At 50.0% G+C, this 21057-nt stretch overlaps 1 protein-coding gene across 5 annotated transcripts in view; it reads left to right on the plus strand.

Annotated features, from left to right (window-relative positions):
• HIPK2 (homeodomain interacting protein kinase 2) overlaps positions 1-21057 on the plus strand; it is a 181813-nt gene that overhangs the window by 112296 nt on the left and 48460 nt on the right. For all 5 annotated transcript variants that reach the window (XM_064574897.1, XM_064574895.1, XM_045864188.3 and 2 more), the window contains exons 3-7: positions 8478-8601; positions 8869-8988; positions 10812-10898; positions 12536-12720; positions 17599-17761. In XM_064574897.1, the coding sequence (XP_064430967.1) occupies positions 8478-8601; positions 8869-8988; positions 10812-10898; positions 12536-12720; positions 17599-17761 (679 nt within the window). The remainder of the gene's footprint in view (positions 1-8477; positions 8602-8868; positions 8989-10811; positions 10899-12535; positions 12721-17598; positions 17762-21057) is intronic.

Raw genomic sequence — 21057 nt, forward strand, 5'->3', positions numbered from 1 at the left:
TCCGTGCAGTGATTTTCCTGCATGCGTATCATTGAGCTGGAACCACCCACAGGCATGAGTGGGGCATCTTTCCTAGCTCTCCTTTTAGAGTCAGAGCCTTGCTCCCTGTGGCAGCCCTCCACCACAGTGCCATCCTCAGCGTATTACAGGGCAAAACTACTTCTGTGGAGTGTGTCTAGAAATCTTACAGTCCACAGTGTTTGGTTGGGCCATCACAAGGACAGAGTCCTCATCACCTTGGCTGAGTGCAAGCTCATGCAACGAGTGGACTCCTGGTCAACCTCACCCTGTGGCTCCTCCCTGAAGCTCCGTCCCTTGGTCCCCTTGTCCTTCTCATCTCCCCAGCACCCCAGTCAAAAACGAAGTTATTTCTCTCACATGTCCTGTTTACCGAGGAAGATGTGTCTTTCTCAAAATCAAATCCCAGGTTGGCCTTGGATTCACCAGGCCTCGATCACTAGTTAGATCTCCACTTGACCTTCCTGGGTCCCCCAGACATGGTATGAAGCCATATTCCGGGCACGCTGCTCCCTATTTTCCTAGCATCCCGCTGGTGACCAAAGGATGGATTCTCTCTCCGTCTGGCTGCCCTGAGACATGCTCCCCTGCACTCACCCTGCAGGCTGTCTACTGTGCAGATCCTTCGAGCTTTGCGGTTCAATTTCTCTAAAATAGCCTCCTTCCAGTCTTCCAATTTCTGCTGTTTCTCGGGTCCTGTGTTCTTTGATGTAACCCCTTGCCTCCCACCCCGGGTCATCAGCACAAATAGTGGCTCAGAGCTCATGTCAGCATTTCCGAGTCCCCTTATATTTGCAGTGGAAACATAAGATTGAACAACCCATCTGAAATACAATTTTGCATTTTGATTGCTTCTGCCCCAGCCATACTGAGGTTACTTTCAATCTACATATATTTGTGGGACCGGGCTTTTTCACTGCAGTTCAATTCAAGTACACCTTATAATATCAGTGATTATAAAATACCATGGACTAATAGAGTGTCTTGCTTCCAAGGAGTTCAAACTGCCTTATAATTCTACCGACCATCATTTATCTTCATCTTCATATGCTGCTGTAGAGACACAAGAGAAAAAAAGAGAGATTAATAATCACATTTTACAGATGGTGAAATAAAAACTCGGAGAAATTGAGTAACATTTTTCCAGAAATGTACAGTTCTTCCTGGGCTCTCTGATTAGTGTTGCAGATTTATTGCCCAAGTTGGGAGTGGCCATGAACCTTGCACTTGTTTTACAAGTGCACCGTGAGAATGGTCGAGACATCGACTCTGGTCGCCCACTCAGCCGGGAGAGGCCAGGTGAGCAAGAGATGGTACCATGAAAGGGGATGCAGGCTTAGGACAGGGTTTCCCCATGCCAAGGGGAAGCGTGGGGCTTATGGCTAGGCACTTTTCTTTCTGAAGTTAGGTGGTAGGTATTTGGCTGTTGGTTATATTCATTTTTGTACCTTTTATAGAAATAAATGAGACAAAAATGTTTAATATGTATGCTTTAATATATTTAAGCAGTTTTCCTAGTGTTTCCACTTATAAGGAAGAAAGTGGGTTTTAAAAATGAGGAAAAGGGATGCTCTTTATTCGACTGCTATGACACAGATGTGTTACAGATAAATGATTTAATACGTTTTGATTGCCTGCTCTCTGCCAGGCCCTCTGCTAGGTGCATCCTATGATGCTTTGTTTAATTTCAGCCTCGTACCAGCATCAGGAAGTCGAGGCACACAGCTAGAACCTGCCAGCACCGGATTCCGCCTACGAGCGTGTGTCATTCCCACTCAGCTTGTGTGGTCTCCACACCTCTGTTGGGGGTCACTCCTTTGCAGGGTCCCATGGTCTGGCCGTGATCTGGGACTACCCTGTCCGCTCCAGGTGCTGTTAGGAAGGCTAGTGGAGCGAAATATCAAAGCTTCAATAATTGATGTGTCGAAAATGACAGTCATTTAGTCTCTTTCTATAGAAAAATAGAATTTTCTGTGTCTTGCTGCGGGAATGTTGGAAAGGAACAATCTCCCTCTTAGGTGCAAATTTTGTCTGGCACTTCATGTGTGTTTAAAGTATTTTTGATGTCCCAAAATAGCGATGAGGAGACTGTGTAAGATGATTCCGCAGGGCGGCAAATGAAGGATGAGTCATTAACAGAACCTGGGTGATTTGGAGCCCAATGGGAGGGCCCGTTTCCCAAGCCAGCAGCCCTACCTGCTGTGGAACTGAACTGAGAACAGAAACAGCCCCCGTAGGGGCACCTGGGTGGCTCAGTTGGTTAAGCGACTGCCTTTGGCTCAGGTCATGATCCTGGAGTCCTGGGATCTAGTTCTGCATCGGGCTCCCTGCTCGGCGGGGAGCCTGCTTCTCCCTCTGACCCTCCCCCCTCTCATGTGCTCTCTGTCTCTCTCATTCTCTCTGTCTCAAATAAATAAATAAAATCTTTAAAAAAAAAAAAAAAAGAAAAAAAAGAAACAGCCCCCGTGGAAGAAACCAGCATGTTTTCTTTTTGTTTTTACATATGTAAACTTTGAAACAGAAAGGCCAAATAGTGTGCCTCTTGTCATAGGGCATGTTGCCAAAGAGATGGTGCTAGCTTCAGGGGAAACTGGTGCCCGCTAAGAGTGTGGGGTTGAAACAGAACGATTCCTTCTACAGATGCGTAGGGAGCACCTTCCATGCCCAGGCACTGTGCTAGGCACGGGGATGGGGCGAGGGTGGGGCGTGCACTCACCCTGCCCTGTGCCCCGGAGGCCACCCCCGCCTGTGCACTTACCGAGACTCAGCTCAGACTTCTCCCAGGAAGCCCTCCCTGCTCTGCCTCTCCACCCCCATAGTCTTTCCCCCTTTGTGCCCTGGGCATGTACTCGGCACGTTGTATGTTAGCTGTTGGCATGCTCTCACCTGCAGCCAGGCAGGGAGCTCCTGGAGGGGCCATAGGGTCTCGTTTATTTATTTTTCAATCCTCAGCACTGTGCATGACGCATAGCGGACACTTAGGAAGTGGCGGTTTGGACATTCGAGTGAGTGAGTGAGTGAATGAGTGGAGCTTGAGCCAACTTCTCGCTCAGACTCACCATTGGTGAGAATGGTTTTCACTTCAGTCAGGAGTAAATGGGCCTCAGCAACCACCAGACGTGCCTCAGGTGCACTGAACAAAAAGAAACCGATTTTAGGCTTCACTTTGAACTTCCAGGGGCTCAGAGCCGTATAGACCAGCAGCACAGGGAACAGGGCAGGTGCAGGATCGCAGCAGAATGGTCTTCAGTCCCCCGGAGATTACTGAGAGCCAGGTAGAAGAGCACCTTCCTTAGCCGAGGGCTCAGGGCCCCGGTGTCGAGCAGGTATTTATGGAGCACGTGAGCAACAGACCCTGCCCCCTCAGAAGGCTTAACAGGGAGCCGGTGTGCAAACTGTGTTCAGAACAGTTGGTGCCCAGTTCACGTTTATTGGACCAAGCTGGTTATGGGTGGTCGTGTATTCATCCCCTGGTGTGGCCAGCACGGAGAAGGTGGGCAGCGTGTGTTTGAGGAGGAGGGAGGCGGGAGGGGCCGGGCTGTTGCAGAGATGTGATCAGGGTATCGTGTGTGCTGGAAAAGGACTGAGGGAGAGTTTGGGGGTGGACTGGAAAAGACAAAGCAAAGGCTAGAGGCCTGGATCGAGGAGGCACAAGGGAGCTGGTCTCCCTGGGAGCCGAGGGCGGCGCTGGCTTTAAGAGAGTTAGGAAGAGACGGGCTCTGGAGACCTGAGCTGTGAGGCCTTTTCAGACCCCTCGGGGCCCTGGAGCCCTGCAAGCCCCCGCCACTCTCTCTGGCCTTTTTGCCGGAATCGGTTGGTGAGCCGCCTGCAGGCCGGTGTCCCCCGGGCCCCCACTCCCGGGGTTCCTGCCCACACGGAGCGTGCTCTTCCTCGGGCGAGAGCCTGCCCCTCATGCCCAGCTTCCATTCCCTCGCGAAGATTTACCCCTTCTGCTGTCCTCTTTGTTTGTGCTGCCTTAGAACTTTCCGTGTGAATCACATATTGTAGCGCTTTCTTGTATTTAATAAAGGTTTATTCAATCAACAAATCCTTATTGATTGAGTGGCTACTAAATGCCAGGTACTGTGCTGCCCTGTGGACGGAGCAGGGGGAGACAGACGGTAAGCAGGTTATTGGGGAAGGTGCTATAAAGTGACATTTATGGCACCGGGGATGGAGACTAACTGGTGTCAAGGGAGGCCCGTCTGTGGCCATGACAATTAAGCTGAGGTTTGAAGGATGAGAAGGAGGCAGCCGTCTGAGTGCCAGTGGAGGGAGCGTTCGAGGCAGAAGCACCATGTTGCACGGAGGCTCTAGGTCCAGGAGCTGCGGTCCTCTAGAAATTGAAATTGAAAGGACAGTGGTGAGCAGGGCAGGGTCATGATCACCAAGGTCCCGTGGGCCATGGAGGGATTTTAGTGCAGCAGGGAGCCTCTGTGGGCCTGAGAGCAAAGGGAGAGGTGGCCTGTCTGCTCCAGAAGCTGTGCAGAGAGCGGCCTCCATGGGGGAAGGAAAGACCCGAGAGGGGGCTCCAGGTGGCCAGGGCCGGTGTGGTGGCAGCGGACATGGAGAATCGGGGGCCGGTCTGAGAGATCCTTGCGAGCGGCGACAGGGATGGATTGGTGGGGAGGACCAAGGTAGAGGTGGGAACCAGAGAGCGTCCCGGGTTTCCAGCATGAGAGCGGGCCGGAGGGGCCGTGAGTCCCTTCAGTGAGACAGCCCCACAGAGGGAGGGATGGAGGGAGGGACGCGTTGGGGAGGGGAGGCCAAGGGGAAGAGTTCCCTTGTAACCAGACTAAGTTTGAGGCGACTGTGAGTCATTCCCAGGGAGGCGCTGGGCCATCAGGATGTACCTCTGGAGCTGAGAAGGGTCCAGCGTGGAGATGGACGTTTGGAAGAATGAATGGAGTCCAGACCTGTGGCAGTGGATGTAGTTGCTGTCAGCTTCCTAGGGTGGCAGAGACAGTCCCCACAGAACGCAGGACTTGGAACAATAGCTATTTACTCTCTCATGGGCCTGGCGGCTGGAAGTCTAAAATCGAGGTGTCGGCAGGGACATGCTCCTTCTGAAGCCAGTCGGGGAGGCTCCTTCCGGGCCTCTCCCAGCTTCTGGCGGCCCCGGGCACCCCTTGGCTGCTGGCGACCTCACTGCAGCCTCTGCCTCCATCCCCACGTGGCCATCTTCCCTCCACGTCTGTGTCCCAATTTCCCTCTTCTAAGGACAACCGTCCTGCTGGCTTCAGGGCTCACCCTACTCCAACGTGACACAATCCTCACTAACCACCTCTGCAGCAAGCCCATCCCCAAATAGTGTCACTTCTTCAGGTGTCGGGGATTAGGACTCCAACATGTCTGTTTCGGGAGTTGACACAATTCAGTCCCTAACCGTTAACCTAGAACAAGGGTGCAGAGAGAGAAGACAAGGGGTCCTTGGGGCTTCGCCATCACAGAGCAGGTGGCCAGAGGAGGACAAGCCCACAAAAGAAATGGAGAGGCAGGAGTGTGTGGCATCGTGAAAACCCCGACTGCATGTTTCAGGACGGGCATGGGACGGGATGGTCACCGGTGGGAAAGACATGCGCCTCTCGGGTCACGGAGCTGAGAAGTTGACCAGTTGACGTGACAACGGCGCCCTTGAGTGAAGCAGAGGATGGAAGTCAGCCGGAGGAGGGCAAGAAGATGGGGGGTGAAGCGGAGATGCTGCAGGAGACCACCCTGGAGATCTGGGGGGAGAGGGGCAGAGAAATGGGGCCACAGCTGCAGGGTTGTGAACGGACGGAGGAAGGGTTTGGTTTCGTGTTTGGTTTGCTTTGTTCTTGTGCTGTATTTTAGTTTTTGAAATGGGAGAATGTGGAGCGTGTTTGTACGCTTGAATTAGCTCTGCTTTCGTGTCTGCGTGTTTGCGTTGCACACCAGTAGTGTTCAGCCTTCCTTGTCACGTGGGCTAGCCCATCGGGGACAGGCCCGGGCCTTCTATTTCTTTTGTCCTGCAAGCATCTAGCCTGATGCTTGAGCATTCGTTCATCGTGGTCACAGCAAGAAACGTGTTCTGCTGTGCACACCGTGGTGCCGTGAATGGCTGCCCCTTCCTCTTCTAGTAGGAAATGGACTGAGAGCCGTCTTCACAGACCCTGTTCAGGTAACGTCAGTTGACGAAACCCACATCTGGTGTTTCTTGCCAGAGAACATCACTGAAGTGCCCTTCGCTCCCGTCTTGTGTCTTGGATTCACCTTGCACATCCTCAGGGAACAGAACCTGAGAAATGGGTTTCCGGCCTGCTTCGGGGCGTGAGAACCGGTGATTAATCTGTTAGGAAGGTCGGCCCCATGGCCAAGTCCAGAGATGCCCCCATGAGACCAGCCCAGTATGTTCCCAAGACCCGACGTGGAGACTACGAGGGGCAAAAGCCCAGGTCACAGGAGTAGGGAGACAGAGGTGTGGAGAGGCTTGATCCGGCAGCAGTAGCCTGCCAGAGGGGAGCAGGAACCAGGACAGGCACTCGTTCCCCAAGGAGAGGCCTGAGTCTGCATGTGAGAGGAGACTCTCTAGAACACTCTAGAACAGAGAGGGCAGAAAGGAAGGCAGGTTCTGACACATAGGGAATAAGAGAGATTGCATTGCTAGAGGCAACCCGCAGTCATTTCATCCATGTACACCGTCTAGCACTGCGACTGAGATGACTGGCAGGTGACTTCCAGGGGACTCTGGAAGCCCACGTGTGTGGGGGCAACCCTGGACACAGTGACCTCGGCCAGGTGTGGGACGGAAGGCCCCATGACACAGGCCAGTCTGGCAGGGATGTATCCTAAGGCAAGCACAGACCTCCCCAGCGCACCAGCGCCAGAGGGCAAGAGCATCCTTCCACGTTCAACCTAGCCGTCAGCACCCGGGACTGGAGGACACAAAGACCTGTGCGAGGGTGAGGAGCCAGGCAGAACCCTGGCAGCCGAAGTTGCCAGCAGTGAGGGGATGGGGAAGACCCATTAAGTAGTATCAGTGGCAGCTTGCACCCCCCCACACACACACACACAGTAACTCCCTCCTACCAAGCCTGGGAAGACCCACCCGGCCTTGGACTCTGGCAAAAGCGTGTTTGGAGCCCAGACTGAGGACTGTGGCGCTCTAGAAGCAAGCACCTGGCGGAGGTGCCGAATCCCCAGCTCTGAGGAAATGAGGAAACTCTTTACTTCTGAAAAATCAAGACTGTGTAACAAAACATCTTGGTTTTTTTCAATGCTATGATCTGGAGACAAAAGATGAGCCAATGAGAGCAAATTTAAAAGAAAAAAGTGGGGAGATGCTTTCTAAGTGGGGAGCATTCAGCTTGAAGCTCCGAGACAAGGGGAGGTGTTCTGACCACACTCTTGCTCCCTCCTCCCGTGTTAGCTGGGTGAAAATAACCCAGACGGAGTCGTCTCCCCAGCTCCCACTGCTCCCACTCCAGGCTCCTGAAAGGGTAGGAGAGTGGCGTCTTCTGGCATTGCTTAATCAAGTGGGAAATTTGCAGAGAAAACAGAGGCTGGGCTAATGCATTTCATTATCAGCAGAGCGCCTTGAGCCACATTTTTTTAAGCTGTGTTCATATCTCATACTTTGAACCAGGTTTTCTCCAAAATGTACCCCTACTTAATCATGACACATTCTTAGAAAAGAAAATGCACTCTGTGGTGTCCTTGGTTTTCGTTACTAACTACATGTGAAAATTTCCCTTTGAATTTAGGTGGTTTCCTTCGGAAGCTCCGGCACGTAATCTTGTCTATCACGTGAAGGGACATAATCCTACAGTCAGGAACGGGTTTATAATGGAGTTCTGACTGGTACCCAGACTATGGATTCAGGAACAGGGTTCTATAATTATATTAGGGGACTTTTTAGGAGACTAAGTTTTTAGAAGCTGATGATAAAACAAACAAACAAAAAAATAGTATTTCCTTACAAAAGTGTGATTCAGACTCCTAAGAAGACGGATCATTGGCATTAACGGATTTTGGATTGAATCCCCTTATTCTGGGGTAGAGGCAGCTTGTTTTCTATATTACTGAAAGTAGAGGACCTGTATTTCAGAATTCCTTTGTAAAAAACCAGGCATTCTCTAAAGATCGGTTTCCTGGGTTTTCAATTACAAAAGATAACTCCTGAGTCTCTCTAAAGCGGTTACTAGCTCATTTGGTTAGAGTATAATGGTAATGAAGTCAATGGATGGGGCTCCCTGTAGGTCTATTGTAGACCTACCCTTCATCTCAGCCGGCCATCTGACCACACTGCCTGCTTACGGGGGAGGACCAAGCCCAAGAATGGAGGGATCACTGCCATGCAGTGCAAGAACCACAGGTCCTTTAGAGGGAGGCAGTCATGGCACCCCGGGTTTGAAAGATAGGATTTTATGTAGAGTTCATACAGAAATAGCTGCCTGCACTTCCAAATCGCTAATGATTTCTCTCCCATTCTTCCTTTTCAGGGCCCCTGAGATCATCCTTGGTTTACCATTTTGTGAGGCAATTGATATGTGGTCCCTGGGCTGTGTCATTGCGGAGCTGTTCCTGGGCTGGCCGCTCTATCCCGGAGCTTCCGAGTATGATCAGGTGGGTCCAGGCAGCTCAGGCGTTCATAAGAAGCACTTCCTTTATAACATGACACATGGGTGGGGTTATAGGGTATTTCCTTGTCTCCCAAACCTTGCTTCCCATAACAGTGCTTTTCTTTCTTTATTCCTCTTTCTTGCCCCTTTTTCTTCTATTACTTCTTTCTTTCCCTATAAAATTGTCATTTTTGTCAAAGGCACTAGAGCCATGAGTACACCGTAAGTACGACAGGAAACGGCCTGACCTCCTTCTCATCTTTTCTTGCAGATTCGGTATATTTCACAAACACAGGGTTTGCCAGCTGAATATTTATTAAGCGCGGGGACAAAGACAACTAGGTTTTTCAACCGTGACACAGACTCGCCGTATCCTTTGTGGAGGCTGAAGGTAGGAAGAGCGGCCCCTCCACTCCTCCCCAGTGCCCGACACTCAGGGAAGAAGGGCACCGTCCACTTAGTGGGGGAGATTTTACCATCGGCACGTGGATCCTGGATTTCACTTTGATTCAGCCAGCAGCATGGGAGAGGGGGTGACCATTGTTGATATATGGGATGGATGAATTTGGATGTTCAAAAGCACCACTTTGCTTGGCTTGCTGCCTGCGAAGCTCAAATCCCAACTTCTGGGGGCTAAACTCCTGGGATATAATCCCAGTAAACCATGATGACTTGTTGGGTTTGTGCTGGAGACAGAAATGAACCACCCCCTACCCTCGAGGAGCTCCCAATCCAAAGGGAACCTGGACGCATGTGGCAAGACCAAGCCCGCACCCCCCACACCCCCACTGTCACAAGTGCCCTGTCCCTGGTAGGAGCAGAGTGTGGGGCCAAGAGGAGGGATCCTTGAATACTGCCTGGGGCAGAGGGTCAGGGAGGAGCATTTGAGCTGGGCCCAAAAAGATGAAGAGGGTCTTCCAGGCAGAGGAAACAGCCTCAGCAGCATGGCATCCTAAGGCTCTAAGGAGGGGTCTGTCTGTCCGAGCCGGCAGGTGGTAAAGCGCGCCATTGCACACCATAAACTCTTGGGTGGTTTTACTTTAACAGAAACATATTTTGCTTTCACTTTGATCTGTGCCTAGTAATTAAAATTAATGTGCTTTCCTGGGAAGGAAAAAATAATGCAAGTCTTAAGTATGTTTTATGTTCATTTTAGGTGTTTCTTTTTTTGCAAGAGAGTAGGTGGGGTTTTTTGTTTGTTGGTTTTGTGTGTGTGTGTGTGTGTGTGTTTTTACAGAAACCACAGCCAAATTCTAATATGATTTAATGATAAAGTGTGGCCAGTAGTTGCAGATCTAGAAAAGAGATTTGAGAGCTAAGCAAGCACTCTGAGGCTGTTGATGAGAGGGCTGGCATTTGGCAACTGTGAGAGTGAGAAGCTCAAGGTCAGGTCCAGTGAAAAAGAGTTCCGGGGTGGAGAAGGGTGAGGCCAACCAGGGGCAGGGTTCACTTCTGTGTCTTAGTGAGGAGCCTCAGTCCTCCGTGTCTGGCTGTTCCTGGGATCAGAGCTTGGATCCTAGCAGCTCCAGGTGTGACATCCTTGAGTGAGATTTTGAGGATCAATTACCTGTGATCCATGGATGAGTCCAGAAACCCCTAGTAATTGGAGACAGCAGCTTCCTAGACCAAGGCCGGTGCAGGCACCATATGTGTGTGGCCCAGCCCCAGGAGGACTCTGGGGCCAGCTGCCGCTTCCTGGCCATGCTGCCTTGGCAGACTCCTTAAGCTTGCCATTCCTCTTTCTCCCTCTAGAACACGGGTTGGTCATCGTCCTACCTAGGATGGTTGTGAAGAATACTGAATGAGCTCATGGGCTTTAGAACAGTGCCTGGCAGGCAGTGAGAGCCTCTAGATGAGAGTTTGAGAAATAAAATTTAAATTTATAAAACCATGTGGAAAAGGGCCTCTGCTTCTCCACATGCGGAGTCTCACCTTATCCCTTAAACTCGGGGGAGAATGAAGGGTTCTCAGGGATGTGGCATATTCTTATTGGAACCCTCTGGGTCTGATTCAGAGTAGGCCCCCAAAGGGTGTTTGTGGGAAGGAAAGAAGAGAGATGAGTTAGTGTGGTGGATGAGCAGGTCACTTTAAGAAGAGTGTCCTCTGAAAGATGGGAAAAAGACCCTCCATGAGAAGCAGAAGCTCCAGGGTTGGAGTCACAGTGACGAAAGAATTCACAAGACCAGTCAATCAGCTTTTGCCTCTTTTGACCAGACACCAGATGACCATGAAGCAGAGACGGGGATTAAGTCAAAAGAAGCAAGAAAGTACATTTTCAACTGTTTAGATGACATGGCCCAGGTAAGCCCCATGGGTGAGTATGCAATGTTGTTAGCCCTTTACAAACCAAGCACAGCAAGACCTCTGCGTAGTATAAGATGGCGGGTAGAAATTCACGTTACTCAACTGCAGTGGTTGACCTTGACCTTGAACAGTGATATGCCACTCCTAGTAAGAATACCATTGGGTTGGTGAAACATTTTCAAAACCTTACACCAGCTCTTTAAAAATAGCTTCAGTTTATTGGTTCCCATTTGTAAAAAAAAAAAAAAAAAAAAAGCACTGGCCAATCTTAGTGATGTTTTCATGAGAGGAATTCAAGCTCATTAGCACATTTGAGTCTCATGCCCATGAGTCAGTGTATTAATTCCCTCAGGCTGCTGAAACAAGGTACTACAAACTGGGTGGCTTAAGACAGCAAACATTTATTCTCTCACAGTGCAAGAGGCTAGCAGTTTGGCATTAAAGTACCATCAAGGCCATGCCGCCTCTAAAGGCTCTAGAAAGAAACTGTCCCATGCCTCAGTCCTCATGTCTGCTGGCCCCTGGCAGTCCTCTGTGTTCCCTGATGTGTAGCTGCATCACCCCGACCTCTTCATCCTTCTTCATTCGGCCTTTATTCCTGGGTTTCCTCTTGCCTGTGCACCCAGACCTCCCTCTTATTTCCTTATAAAGACACCAGTCATTGGTTTGGTACCCACCCTACTCCCTTTTGACCTCATTTCAACTTGGTTGACATCTGCATAGACCCTGTTTCCAAATAAGGTCACATTCACAGGTACTGAGCATTAGGACTTAAACATACCTTTTGCCGCCACACAACTCAACCCACTTTAGTCAGTCTCTCTCAGCTCACTGGTGGGACTACAGGCTCTCACCTTTGTGCCCAGAGAAAATTCTAGAACTTTAGCTATTTTTAGTGTAAAGACGAGTCTAAAATCAGGACAACCCAAAGAGAGTTTTTCTTAAAATCAATGAGAAGTAAAGCTATAGACCAATAAACACTCAGCACACTTCTTACTGAAGATGAGTGTAACCAAAAATCATGACTCTGAGTAAAGGATACTTGTCGGTTGATTAGAAGCTTAGATTGTCTGAGAAAACTGAAATTGCTTTCCGGAGCTTGCCTTGGAAAATAATAGAAAGCACCGCAAAACAAGTCTTTCAAAAGCTGTCTTAAGCTTGCTCTTGGAAGAAAAATCCTATGCTCAGATATCCTACTCGTCTTGGCCAGAGGTAAGCCCCGTGAATACGGGGCCTAAATTAATTCTGGCCCTAACTCAGTGCATTGCCAGAGGACACAAACATTATAGACGGAAGAAGAGGTCACATCAGCTTCTGCAGGTTAAATAACCCTTTTTTGCATTTCATTTTTTACTACTTGCTTGTAGTTACTGTTTTTCAATTGTGATAAAATATGCATAGCATAAAACTGACCGTTTTGACCATTTTGAAGTATCTAATTCAGTAGTATCAAATACATTCACATTGTTATGCAACCAATGTCCAGAAGTCCTTCCATCTTGTGCTTATTTTCAATGAGGTATGATAGGAGGTACATTTCAGCTTAACTGATGGAAGCAGGAGCAGAGAATAAGGGAAGTAGGGGGAGGTGGGGCACACTGGGGTTTTGGTAACCTGTCCCGATTTCCCTCCAGGTGAACATGACAACAGATTTGGAAGGGAGTGACATGTTAGTGGAGAAGGCAGACCGGCGGGAGTTCATCGACCTGTTAAAGAAGATGCTGACCATAGATGCTGATAAGAGAATCACTCCAATTGAAACCCTGAACCACCCCTTTGTCACCATGACACACCTACTCGATTTTCCCCACAGTACACAGTAGGTGTCTTACTCGATGCTTTTTACCAGGGGTCAGCAAACGTTTTCTTTAAAGTCCCAGATAGTAAATATTTTAGGCTTTGCGGCCATATAGTAGTTCTGTCGTTATAGGCTGAAAAAAGGTGGCAGCCAGATTGGGCAGCCCGGGGCCACACCGCTTTACACCAAAAAGGAGGGAATGGTGGAGCGTGGGAGAGCGCGAGGCAGGATGAACCGGCCCCTGGGACCTGTGCATAAAGGGAGTGCTCAGAATGGCAGCATTTATGAAGCAAAGCCACTCAGTGCCAAAGCTCACTCCCAGAACCATTCTGGAGTGGCCTCTGTCTGGTCGGGATCCGGGCTTGTTCCTTCGGTCATCCATCCATTCAGCAGACTGTGTGCTGTGCCACATGGGGGTACAGTGTGGGGCAGAGCAGCGGGGGCTTCCAGCCTATAGGTGAGGGAAAGGCACCAAACAGGTGACCCCCCAAAGAAGCCGGCTGTTATCAGGGAAAGTAGGCTGCCATCGGGGCAGGGCAGGGCACCCCTAAGGAAGGACCGCCGAAGGAGGAGCAACAGGGAACCAGGGACAAGGCCGGCAAGGGCAGGAAGGGCGCTGCCTGCGTGGGGACTCCCAGCATGGGCGGCACAGGGTGGGAGCTGGGGTTCCAGGGGGGAGAAGAGGCCTCGGGGTGAGCCAGGCAGGGCCCCGTGTTAAAGATTTGGGTCTTCATCCTAAGAGCAGTGGAAATCACGGAGGGATTCCCGAGCAACGGATGGCTGGTTAGAGTTGATTTAACAAACACCTACCTGCTGCTCCATCAAGTCAGAGGGGCTGGGAGGCCAAGTGCCCATCAAGGTCAGCGATGTGAAAGTTGTGGGTGGCCCAAGAGCTGTTTGGGGGGAAGCCCCAGCAGGTTGCAGGACTGAGGGGAGGGGAGAGAGAAATAGGAGTGACTAGAGGGGCCCAAGGGGGCTCTTCTGATATAAAGAGACTGGAACAGTTCAACATGCTGGCAGGAAGTGTGTGTGGTGAGCGAGGGATTGAAGAGAAGGATCCAGAAGTTCCCTGAGACGCCGGGAGGGGCCTGGATTGTGAGGCCATTGTTATGGGGCGGGGGGGAAGTACATGGGTGTCAGCAGGCATGCTGGCTGGATGAGGGAAGTCGAGGATGTTCTTCAGGCAGCTCCTGTCTTCTTTTGTTGAGAGCCAGGTGGTTGGTGGCTGAAGAAGCGTAGGAAAGCCTGGGTAGTCGGGGTAGGAGGCGGCAGAGCGAACTCACCAGAGCCTTAGGGGATAGCTGCGGAGCACGGAGTTTGGGCATGAATAGTGGGGAGGGTAACCGGACCCCCAGGTGAGGGCCTGGAGAGAACTGACGGTTAGTTGGGGTCACCCCGGTTGGAGCTTTGCCAGGCTGCTAAGAGGAGAAGACAAACTGAGAGACTAAGGACAGTGGCAGTAGAGTGGTCAGAATCCAGGAGGATGGCTATGGGAGGCCTAGCTGTGAGAGGGAAAGGAGGCGAAGAAGGAGGGGCCAGAAGGGCTGAACGGGCTGATCCCCTCAAAGACTGGTGATTTTAGGAACCGCCGAAAGAGCCAGAGGGGCGAAGGTGCGGCCGGGAGATGCGATGCTTGAATTTGCAGTGTGGGGAAGTGGAGCGGTTGCGGTTGGTCGCGAGTGGGTGGCTAGAAGTGACAACAGGCCACCAGGACGAGAAGTAGCTGAGAAGCCGGAGCTCCTGGCAGCCGGAGCCTCCCCCGGTGGGCAGGGAATGGGGCACAGTGGAGACAGGCCTCAGTGGTGGACGGGGAGAGGTGGTGGCAGGATGGGAGGAGTGTGGGTTTGAAGAGGCTGAGGAAACAAAGCACACCGAGGGCCTGACTGGCTTAAACAGCAGAACTTTATTTTCTTACATTTCTAGAAGACCGAGACCAAACACCAAGATCAAGGTGTTTGGCAGCATTGGTTTCTTCTAAGGCTACTCCGCCTGGCTTGTAGATGGCCATCTCCTCCCTCGTCCTCACATGGTCCTCCTGTACACCTCTGTGTCCTGATTTCCTCCTCCTCATAGGGAACTGGATGAGGGCCCACCGTGAGGGCCTCATTTCACCTCTTTAAAGATCCTGTCTCCAAATGCAGTTCCATTCTGAAGTAGTGGGGCTGAGACTTCAACATAGGGATTGGGGGCACAATTCAGCACAATTCAGCCCATAACAGAGGGTAATGTGAGATAGCACTTCAGCCTCTCAACCTCGAGGTTCTTGGGGTGTGAAAGAATAAATAGTCCCATCCCCAGTTGTGTGCAGGGAGAAAAGTGTGCTCAAGAGAGCGCCAGATTTTAGTTCGGGTTAGGAGGACATAGGGATGCATGAAGAGGCTGAGCATAAGAGATATCTGCACATCCTGGCTGGCCCTGCCATGACCAGACTGGGCCTCGTCCCAAGGCTGGACTTGACCCTCTCCGAGCTGCAAGAAATGAGTGGGTGGTACCCTCATTACCTCCTCTAATTTCAGTGCTGGTCCTTATCAGTTGACACTGAGTAAGTCAGATCACATTGCAACAACCTTAGTTTGCCAGTACAAAGAAGGAACTCGGACCCCTCCCTAGCAAACTCATTCTGAGATTTGTCCTGTTTCTGGGGTGGTAGGGGTAAGTCAAGGCATCAGTCTGTACAACAGAAGGAAGGCACACTTGGTGATTTACTGGATAAGGGCTCCCGTGAGATCAGTCTTTTTATATTCAGGGGTGAAGCGAGACAGCTGTGAAACAGCATGGCAGGAGATGGAGTCGTGCTCTCCAGAAGGCTCCCGTCAGCCATCTGCACAGTCGATGAGACAGTCACCCACATAAAGTCAGGGGCCCCTGCCTGTCTCTGGGTCCTGTGAAGGAAGCAGCAATACAATGCTTCATTGTACTTGGTGAAAGACCAGGCTTGGAGACCATGAGCATCAGCTTCAGATTCAGAATGTGATGTAGGTCCAAGGGGATCCCTGGCAATATAGAATTCAGAAAATGGGCTCCAGAAGGAAAGACAGGTCTTTGAGCAGACCTAACCTTACCTGAGAGTAGGCCTAACCCGTCGGGGGCCCTAGAACTGGCCAGAAGACCATGAGAACTACAGGGCAAGAAGGAACCTCCAGCCCACACTGCTGAAGACCTCCCCCTCCTTGGGGCTGGGCCAGAGCTGCCCCAACATCTAGATTAACAGGTGAAAGGGACCCCACCCATTTCTCCATACCAGGGTGCTAGTGCACAAATTCCTTAAAGACCATTCTCACAGAATTAACCCGAAGTGCAAGTGCTTGCCTGCCTTCATGAAACTCAAAACTCAGAAAAATTCATAGTCTAAAAGCTTTGGGTTGAATTGTCACAAAACCATAGAATGCTTTAAATACATTCCAAAAAGAAAACAAAACCCATCATTTTATTCTTTCAGCTTCCATGTGAAAGCACCAACAGTTTGCTTGGTACTCAGTAGGTGCTCAAAGCATGTTGGCATTACCAGCATTACCAATACTTTTAGCTCTTAGTTACCATAGAATAGGTTTTCCTTTCTCTGCAGGGTCAACAATCAGTTAACTGTTTATTTCTTGTGCATCGTGTGGCCATTCTAAGTAGTCATTAACTCAGAAAGAAAGGATTCTCTGAGCATATCTAAGTTCGGAACATCGTTCATGGAAAGGATGTTTGGGGAAAGCCCACAAACACCCGGTTGGCCCAGAATCTAGCATACCCACAGTATACATTTGTAATCTTAAAGTAGTAGAAAATTAACATTTTATTTATAGTCAGTATTACACTACTTATAATTAAAATAAGTATTTAAAATTGAAATTTAAATGCTGTTTCACTATTCTGAATATTAGCAGTTGAGGCAAAGTAAGTTTAATGAGAAGACAAGTGAATGAGAAATAATGTATAAATTCTGAAGGACACTCTATGGTGGATTTTCAAGAACTCAGTGGTTGAGGCCACTGAGGCTTTCCTTTTCCTCCATGCTGATGTCAGCAACATTTTTATACTTCCCTTTCCTAACTAGGGTTTTAGTTTGATTCACAGATGCAATGGAGGAAGAAAAAGAGGGAGAGAATTTTTATTTCTTGTAACCTGGCAAGAATGAGAAAAGCAAAAGGGAGGATGAATCAGGAGGTTAAAGAGGATATACATGCGCACGTGAAGACTGCTAGTAATTAGCTCTTCACCTTGGCAGATGACTTGTCTGTCCTCTCTAAAACTTCATCTTTACTTGTAAAACAGGGGCAACAGTCCTCTCTCCCTCTTGTGGTTGTTGTAGGACTGAGTGAAGGAGTGCTTGCAAACACCTTCCACAGTTCTCAATCAGTGTTAACCACGATTATTAATTATTACTAGTATTATTCCCATTACATGTGCAATTCCAGTGGGGACAAAGAGTGGCGACGGGTACAAGGTACTGGGTTGGCTGATTCCTTGGCCGTCCCGTAGATGGCGCCAGTGCCCCAGAAGCGCAAGGAGTTGTCTTTGGTAAGACAGAGAGGCAGGTCAGAAGCTGCTGTTTCTTGTTCCCAGTCAGAGAAACCACCTTGAAAGCCAAGAATGAGCAGTGAGGTTGGTTCAGCAGATCAGGGATATGAGGAAAATACAGCGAGAGCCGTCACGTCTCTTGTGCTATGGAGAACCTTTAGCCATCCTGGATGGGGGACGGGGCGTAAGGCAGTGGGGGCGGTTCATCTGAATAAAGGTGACTCTTGCAAATGCAGACTTTGCATGAGAAATCCAGGAAAGTAGACCTAAAGTTAAAGTTTCCCCAGTTGTCTCACTACATTAACATTTCTCTCCCATTCTGTCTGTTTTCTCCCCTTTATCCCACATTACCTTCCTCTCTTTCCCTCATGCCTCTGCCTTCTGCATGAACAGCGTCAAATCATGTTTCCAGAACATGGAGATTTGCAAGCGTCGGGTGAATATGTATGACACGGTGAACCAGAGCAAAACCCCTTTCATCACACATGTGGCCCCCAGTACGTCCACCAACCTGACCATGACCTTCAACAACCAGCTGAACACTGTCCACAACCAGGTGAATGGGGAGCAAAGGGGAAGGCGGGCAGGGCTGACGGTGAGCATCAAGAATTGTATTTTCCCCCCAAACCTAGTCAGGAGATCAGATTCTTCCAGTATCATACACAATATCATACACAAAATTCCTCTACTACGTAAGAAAGTGTTTACTTCCAAACTTACTTCCTTTGAGAGACCTAGGCACTCTGTACGGACTGCTGGTCCCATGGCAAGGTTCCAGAAAGGACTGTCTTGGGATGCTTTTTCTGAGATGGCACCTTAGTGTTTCCTTCTGTCCCAATGTGGGAATAATGTAAACCTCCCGCTCTAATGCTTTTATTTATGTCTGGCACCTGCCTGGTAAAGAATTCGAGCGCAGGAAGGACGCTGGCAGTCACGCAGGGCAGACCCCGTCCCCGTGTCCCTGCACTGCTGGGTCCACATGATCTCCTCTCGGGACAGATAAAACCTGTCCTTTCTCCAAGTCACAGGGAAAATCAGTTCATCAGTCTGTCACCAGAATCCGAGCAGTCAGAACCAGAAGGGACCAGGAAAATAAGGTTTTCTTCCCACACATTTCCAGCTTTTTACAAAAAATTAGTAGAACCCCACACCTCACGCCTTATTTAAAATAGGAATGAGACCCAGGAACCATTTACTGAATGAATACTCTCTAAATCCTAGTCCAGGCTGCCTCTGGTATCTAAGAAAGAGACTTGTACTTTTATTCCCAAATTCCAGTCTTCCCACTTTCCCAAAGAACTAACTGTCCCTAGATATTTTTTTCAGCCTTCCAATCAAATCTGCAGTGGTCACAACACTCCTGTGTGTGTCTGCACACACTGCTCCAGAGGACAGGAGTGTCTGTTCTAATCCTGAAACACAGATACCTCCGCCTTGCCCTCCACACTCTTCTGACAGGTCCCTTCCTGGCACTGAAGAGACACTGGCCTCAGCTACCAGCACCCCCCATCTCCTCCTCCCCTCCCCCACCTCCCTGGTCTCTAGGCCAGACCTGCAGCGCACAGAGTTGCTGACGCTGAGCTTTTCTTCCCTGCTCTCTTTCCCCCTGCCTGTATCCAGGGGAGGCCACATGGAATCTGCCACCCCCAGGGGCCATTGATTTTCTTAAGACTCTCCTTGGGGGGGGCGCCTGGGTGGCTCAGTCAGTTAAGCGACTGCCTTCAGCTCAGGTCATGATCTCAGGGCCTGGGATTGAGCCCTGCATCAGTCTCTCTGCTCAGCAGGAGGCCTGCTTCTCCCTCTCCCACTCCCTGCTGTCTCTCTCTCTGTCAAATAATAAATCTTAAAAAAAAAAAAAAAAAAAGACTCTCCTTAGGGGGAAGAGCTAATGCTAAGACCTGGCGTCCAAAGAAACAAACGGTCCCTCCCAGGGCCAGGCCCAATGCTCAGGCTAAGGTATCCAAGCCAGACATAATGAGCTCCTTGACAAAATACCACCATGGTTTTGTCCTTCATCACCAGAACCCCATCACATCGGCTGGCAGAAGGGGGTTTGTTGTAAGATTTTATTTGAGAGAGAAAACGAGTCAGCAGGGGAAGGAGCATAGAGAGAGGGACAAGCAGACTCCACGCTGAGGGTGGGGCTCTATCTCATAACCCCAAGATCACAACCTGAGCCCAAACCAAGAGTCTGACACTTAACCGCCTGAGCCACGCGGGTGCCTCCAGATGGGTTAATCTAACTGAGAAGTTTGTTTAAATTGATGGTGTTGGGGGTTCAGTGCGGAGCAGAGGGGACCCAGGCGAGACCTTGAAGCGCAGAGGCTTGGAGGGAATGCTGTGCGCCAGAGATTCGTGTGAGTCAGCAGGGCCTGCATCACAGCATGCTCGCCAGCAGTGAGCAGACTCTCTGGCTGGTGCCATGAGCACAGAGAGCAGAGGGAGATAAATTTGGAAGGGAAAATTGGCCAAACCGTGGGAAAGGAATGCCAGACCAAAGTGCGTATATAGTGTTCATTAGACAGTAATTGGAGATTTGGGGGCAGAGGTGGTGACAGGCACAAAGTAGTCTTTTGGAAAGAATGTTCTAGCCTCAGCCCCAAGAAGAATTGGAAGGGGGGAGCGTGAAGACCAGAACTTCACTAAACAGAGCCCAGCACCAGGGGAGAGACCCTCAGCTAAAGAGGTAGCGACTGAAGAGTCAGGTCCCAGGGATGATTTGAAGGAGGCAGCCGCAGGAGGTGGAATGGTCGAGTACCCGAGTGGAAATCTGGAGGATATTGGTCCCCAAGGAGGGAAATGTGTATGGGGAGGAGCCTCCAGGACAGGTGGGGCCCCAGAGAGAACAGAGAGGAAACACAACGCATGTCATCAGTAACAAAACACAGATGCTCCCACATGCGCATCACACATGCATTCCCAGTCACACTACCTGGAGGCCCAAAACAGCCACTTATTGTGACAATACATATCTTAAAATCCAAACATGTATGCTACGTAATGTAGTGATTACTTTCAAACAAATTAATTTGCTTTGCACATAAATTCAACATAAAATCTAAGTATTAAAAAAAAACATGTAAAATGAGATTTTATCCTTTTTATCAAATTTGACATATATACGTACTTTCTTAAAATCCTGTTTCTACATGTGTCCAAGATACCCTTGTGGCTCTTGCCTCCTTATCCTTCAGTCCACGGAACCTCTAGCGGCAAAACTTGTAAACAACGTTGAATTCGAAGACACGGTGACCCCCTCCCCCTATCTTGTGCAGGATCAGTGTGAAGAAGGCTAAATGGGGCAAAGCCAGAGGATTCCCAATTCAGAACTGAGTTTCCTTGCTTCCCAGGGAAGCTCATTCTCAAATGATGTCTCTTTCCAAGAGAGACAGGAGAGAGGACATAATTTCAGAGTTACTTAACTCCTCTCAAAATTCTCCTGACCCACTGGCATCTCTCCTGTCTGGCCTCCAGCCTTCGGAGCTGAACGCCAGCGTACGATTGCCCCAAACTCAAACAAGAAAGCCCAGACTGTGTGTCCCTCTCCCTGGCTATCTTTGGTATAACGTGTTAATTTGCAGTAGTGGGCTCTGCAGCCATCCGAGGGGATCTGTAAACAGTACTCCCCTTAGGCCTGAGCAGAAGGGCCCCCTTCCAAGGCCTACCTCAGCCTTCCTCCGTGTGTGTGTGCTTCCTTGCCAAACTCTGGGTACCTGGGCCCCTGTGCCTGCAGAGGCCTCCTCCTGGCTTCAACCTCCTGAGTATGGACTGTGCCACCAGGCCCAAGGGAAGAGGAGTGTAAACAGAGCTTGGACGTGTGGGCTGGCAGGTCCGCATATGTGTACCCAAAGC

This window comes from Mirounga angustirostris, unplaced genomic scaffold, assembly GCF_029215605.1.
Source record: "Mirounga angustirostris isolate CCGP_5_RB_7025 unplaced genomic scaffold, mMirAng1.0.hap1 SCAF_12, whole genome shotgun sequence".
Classification (NCBI taxonomy): Eukaryota; Metazoa; Chordata; class Mammalia; order Carnivora; family Phocidae; genus Mirounga; species Mirounga angustirostris.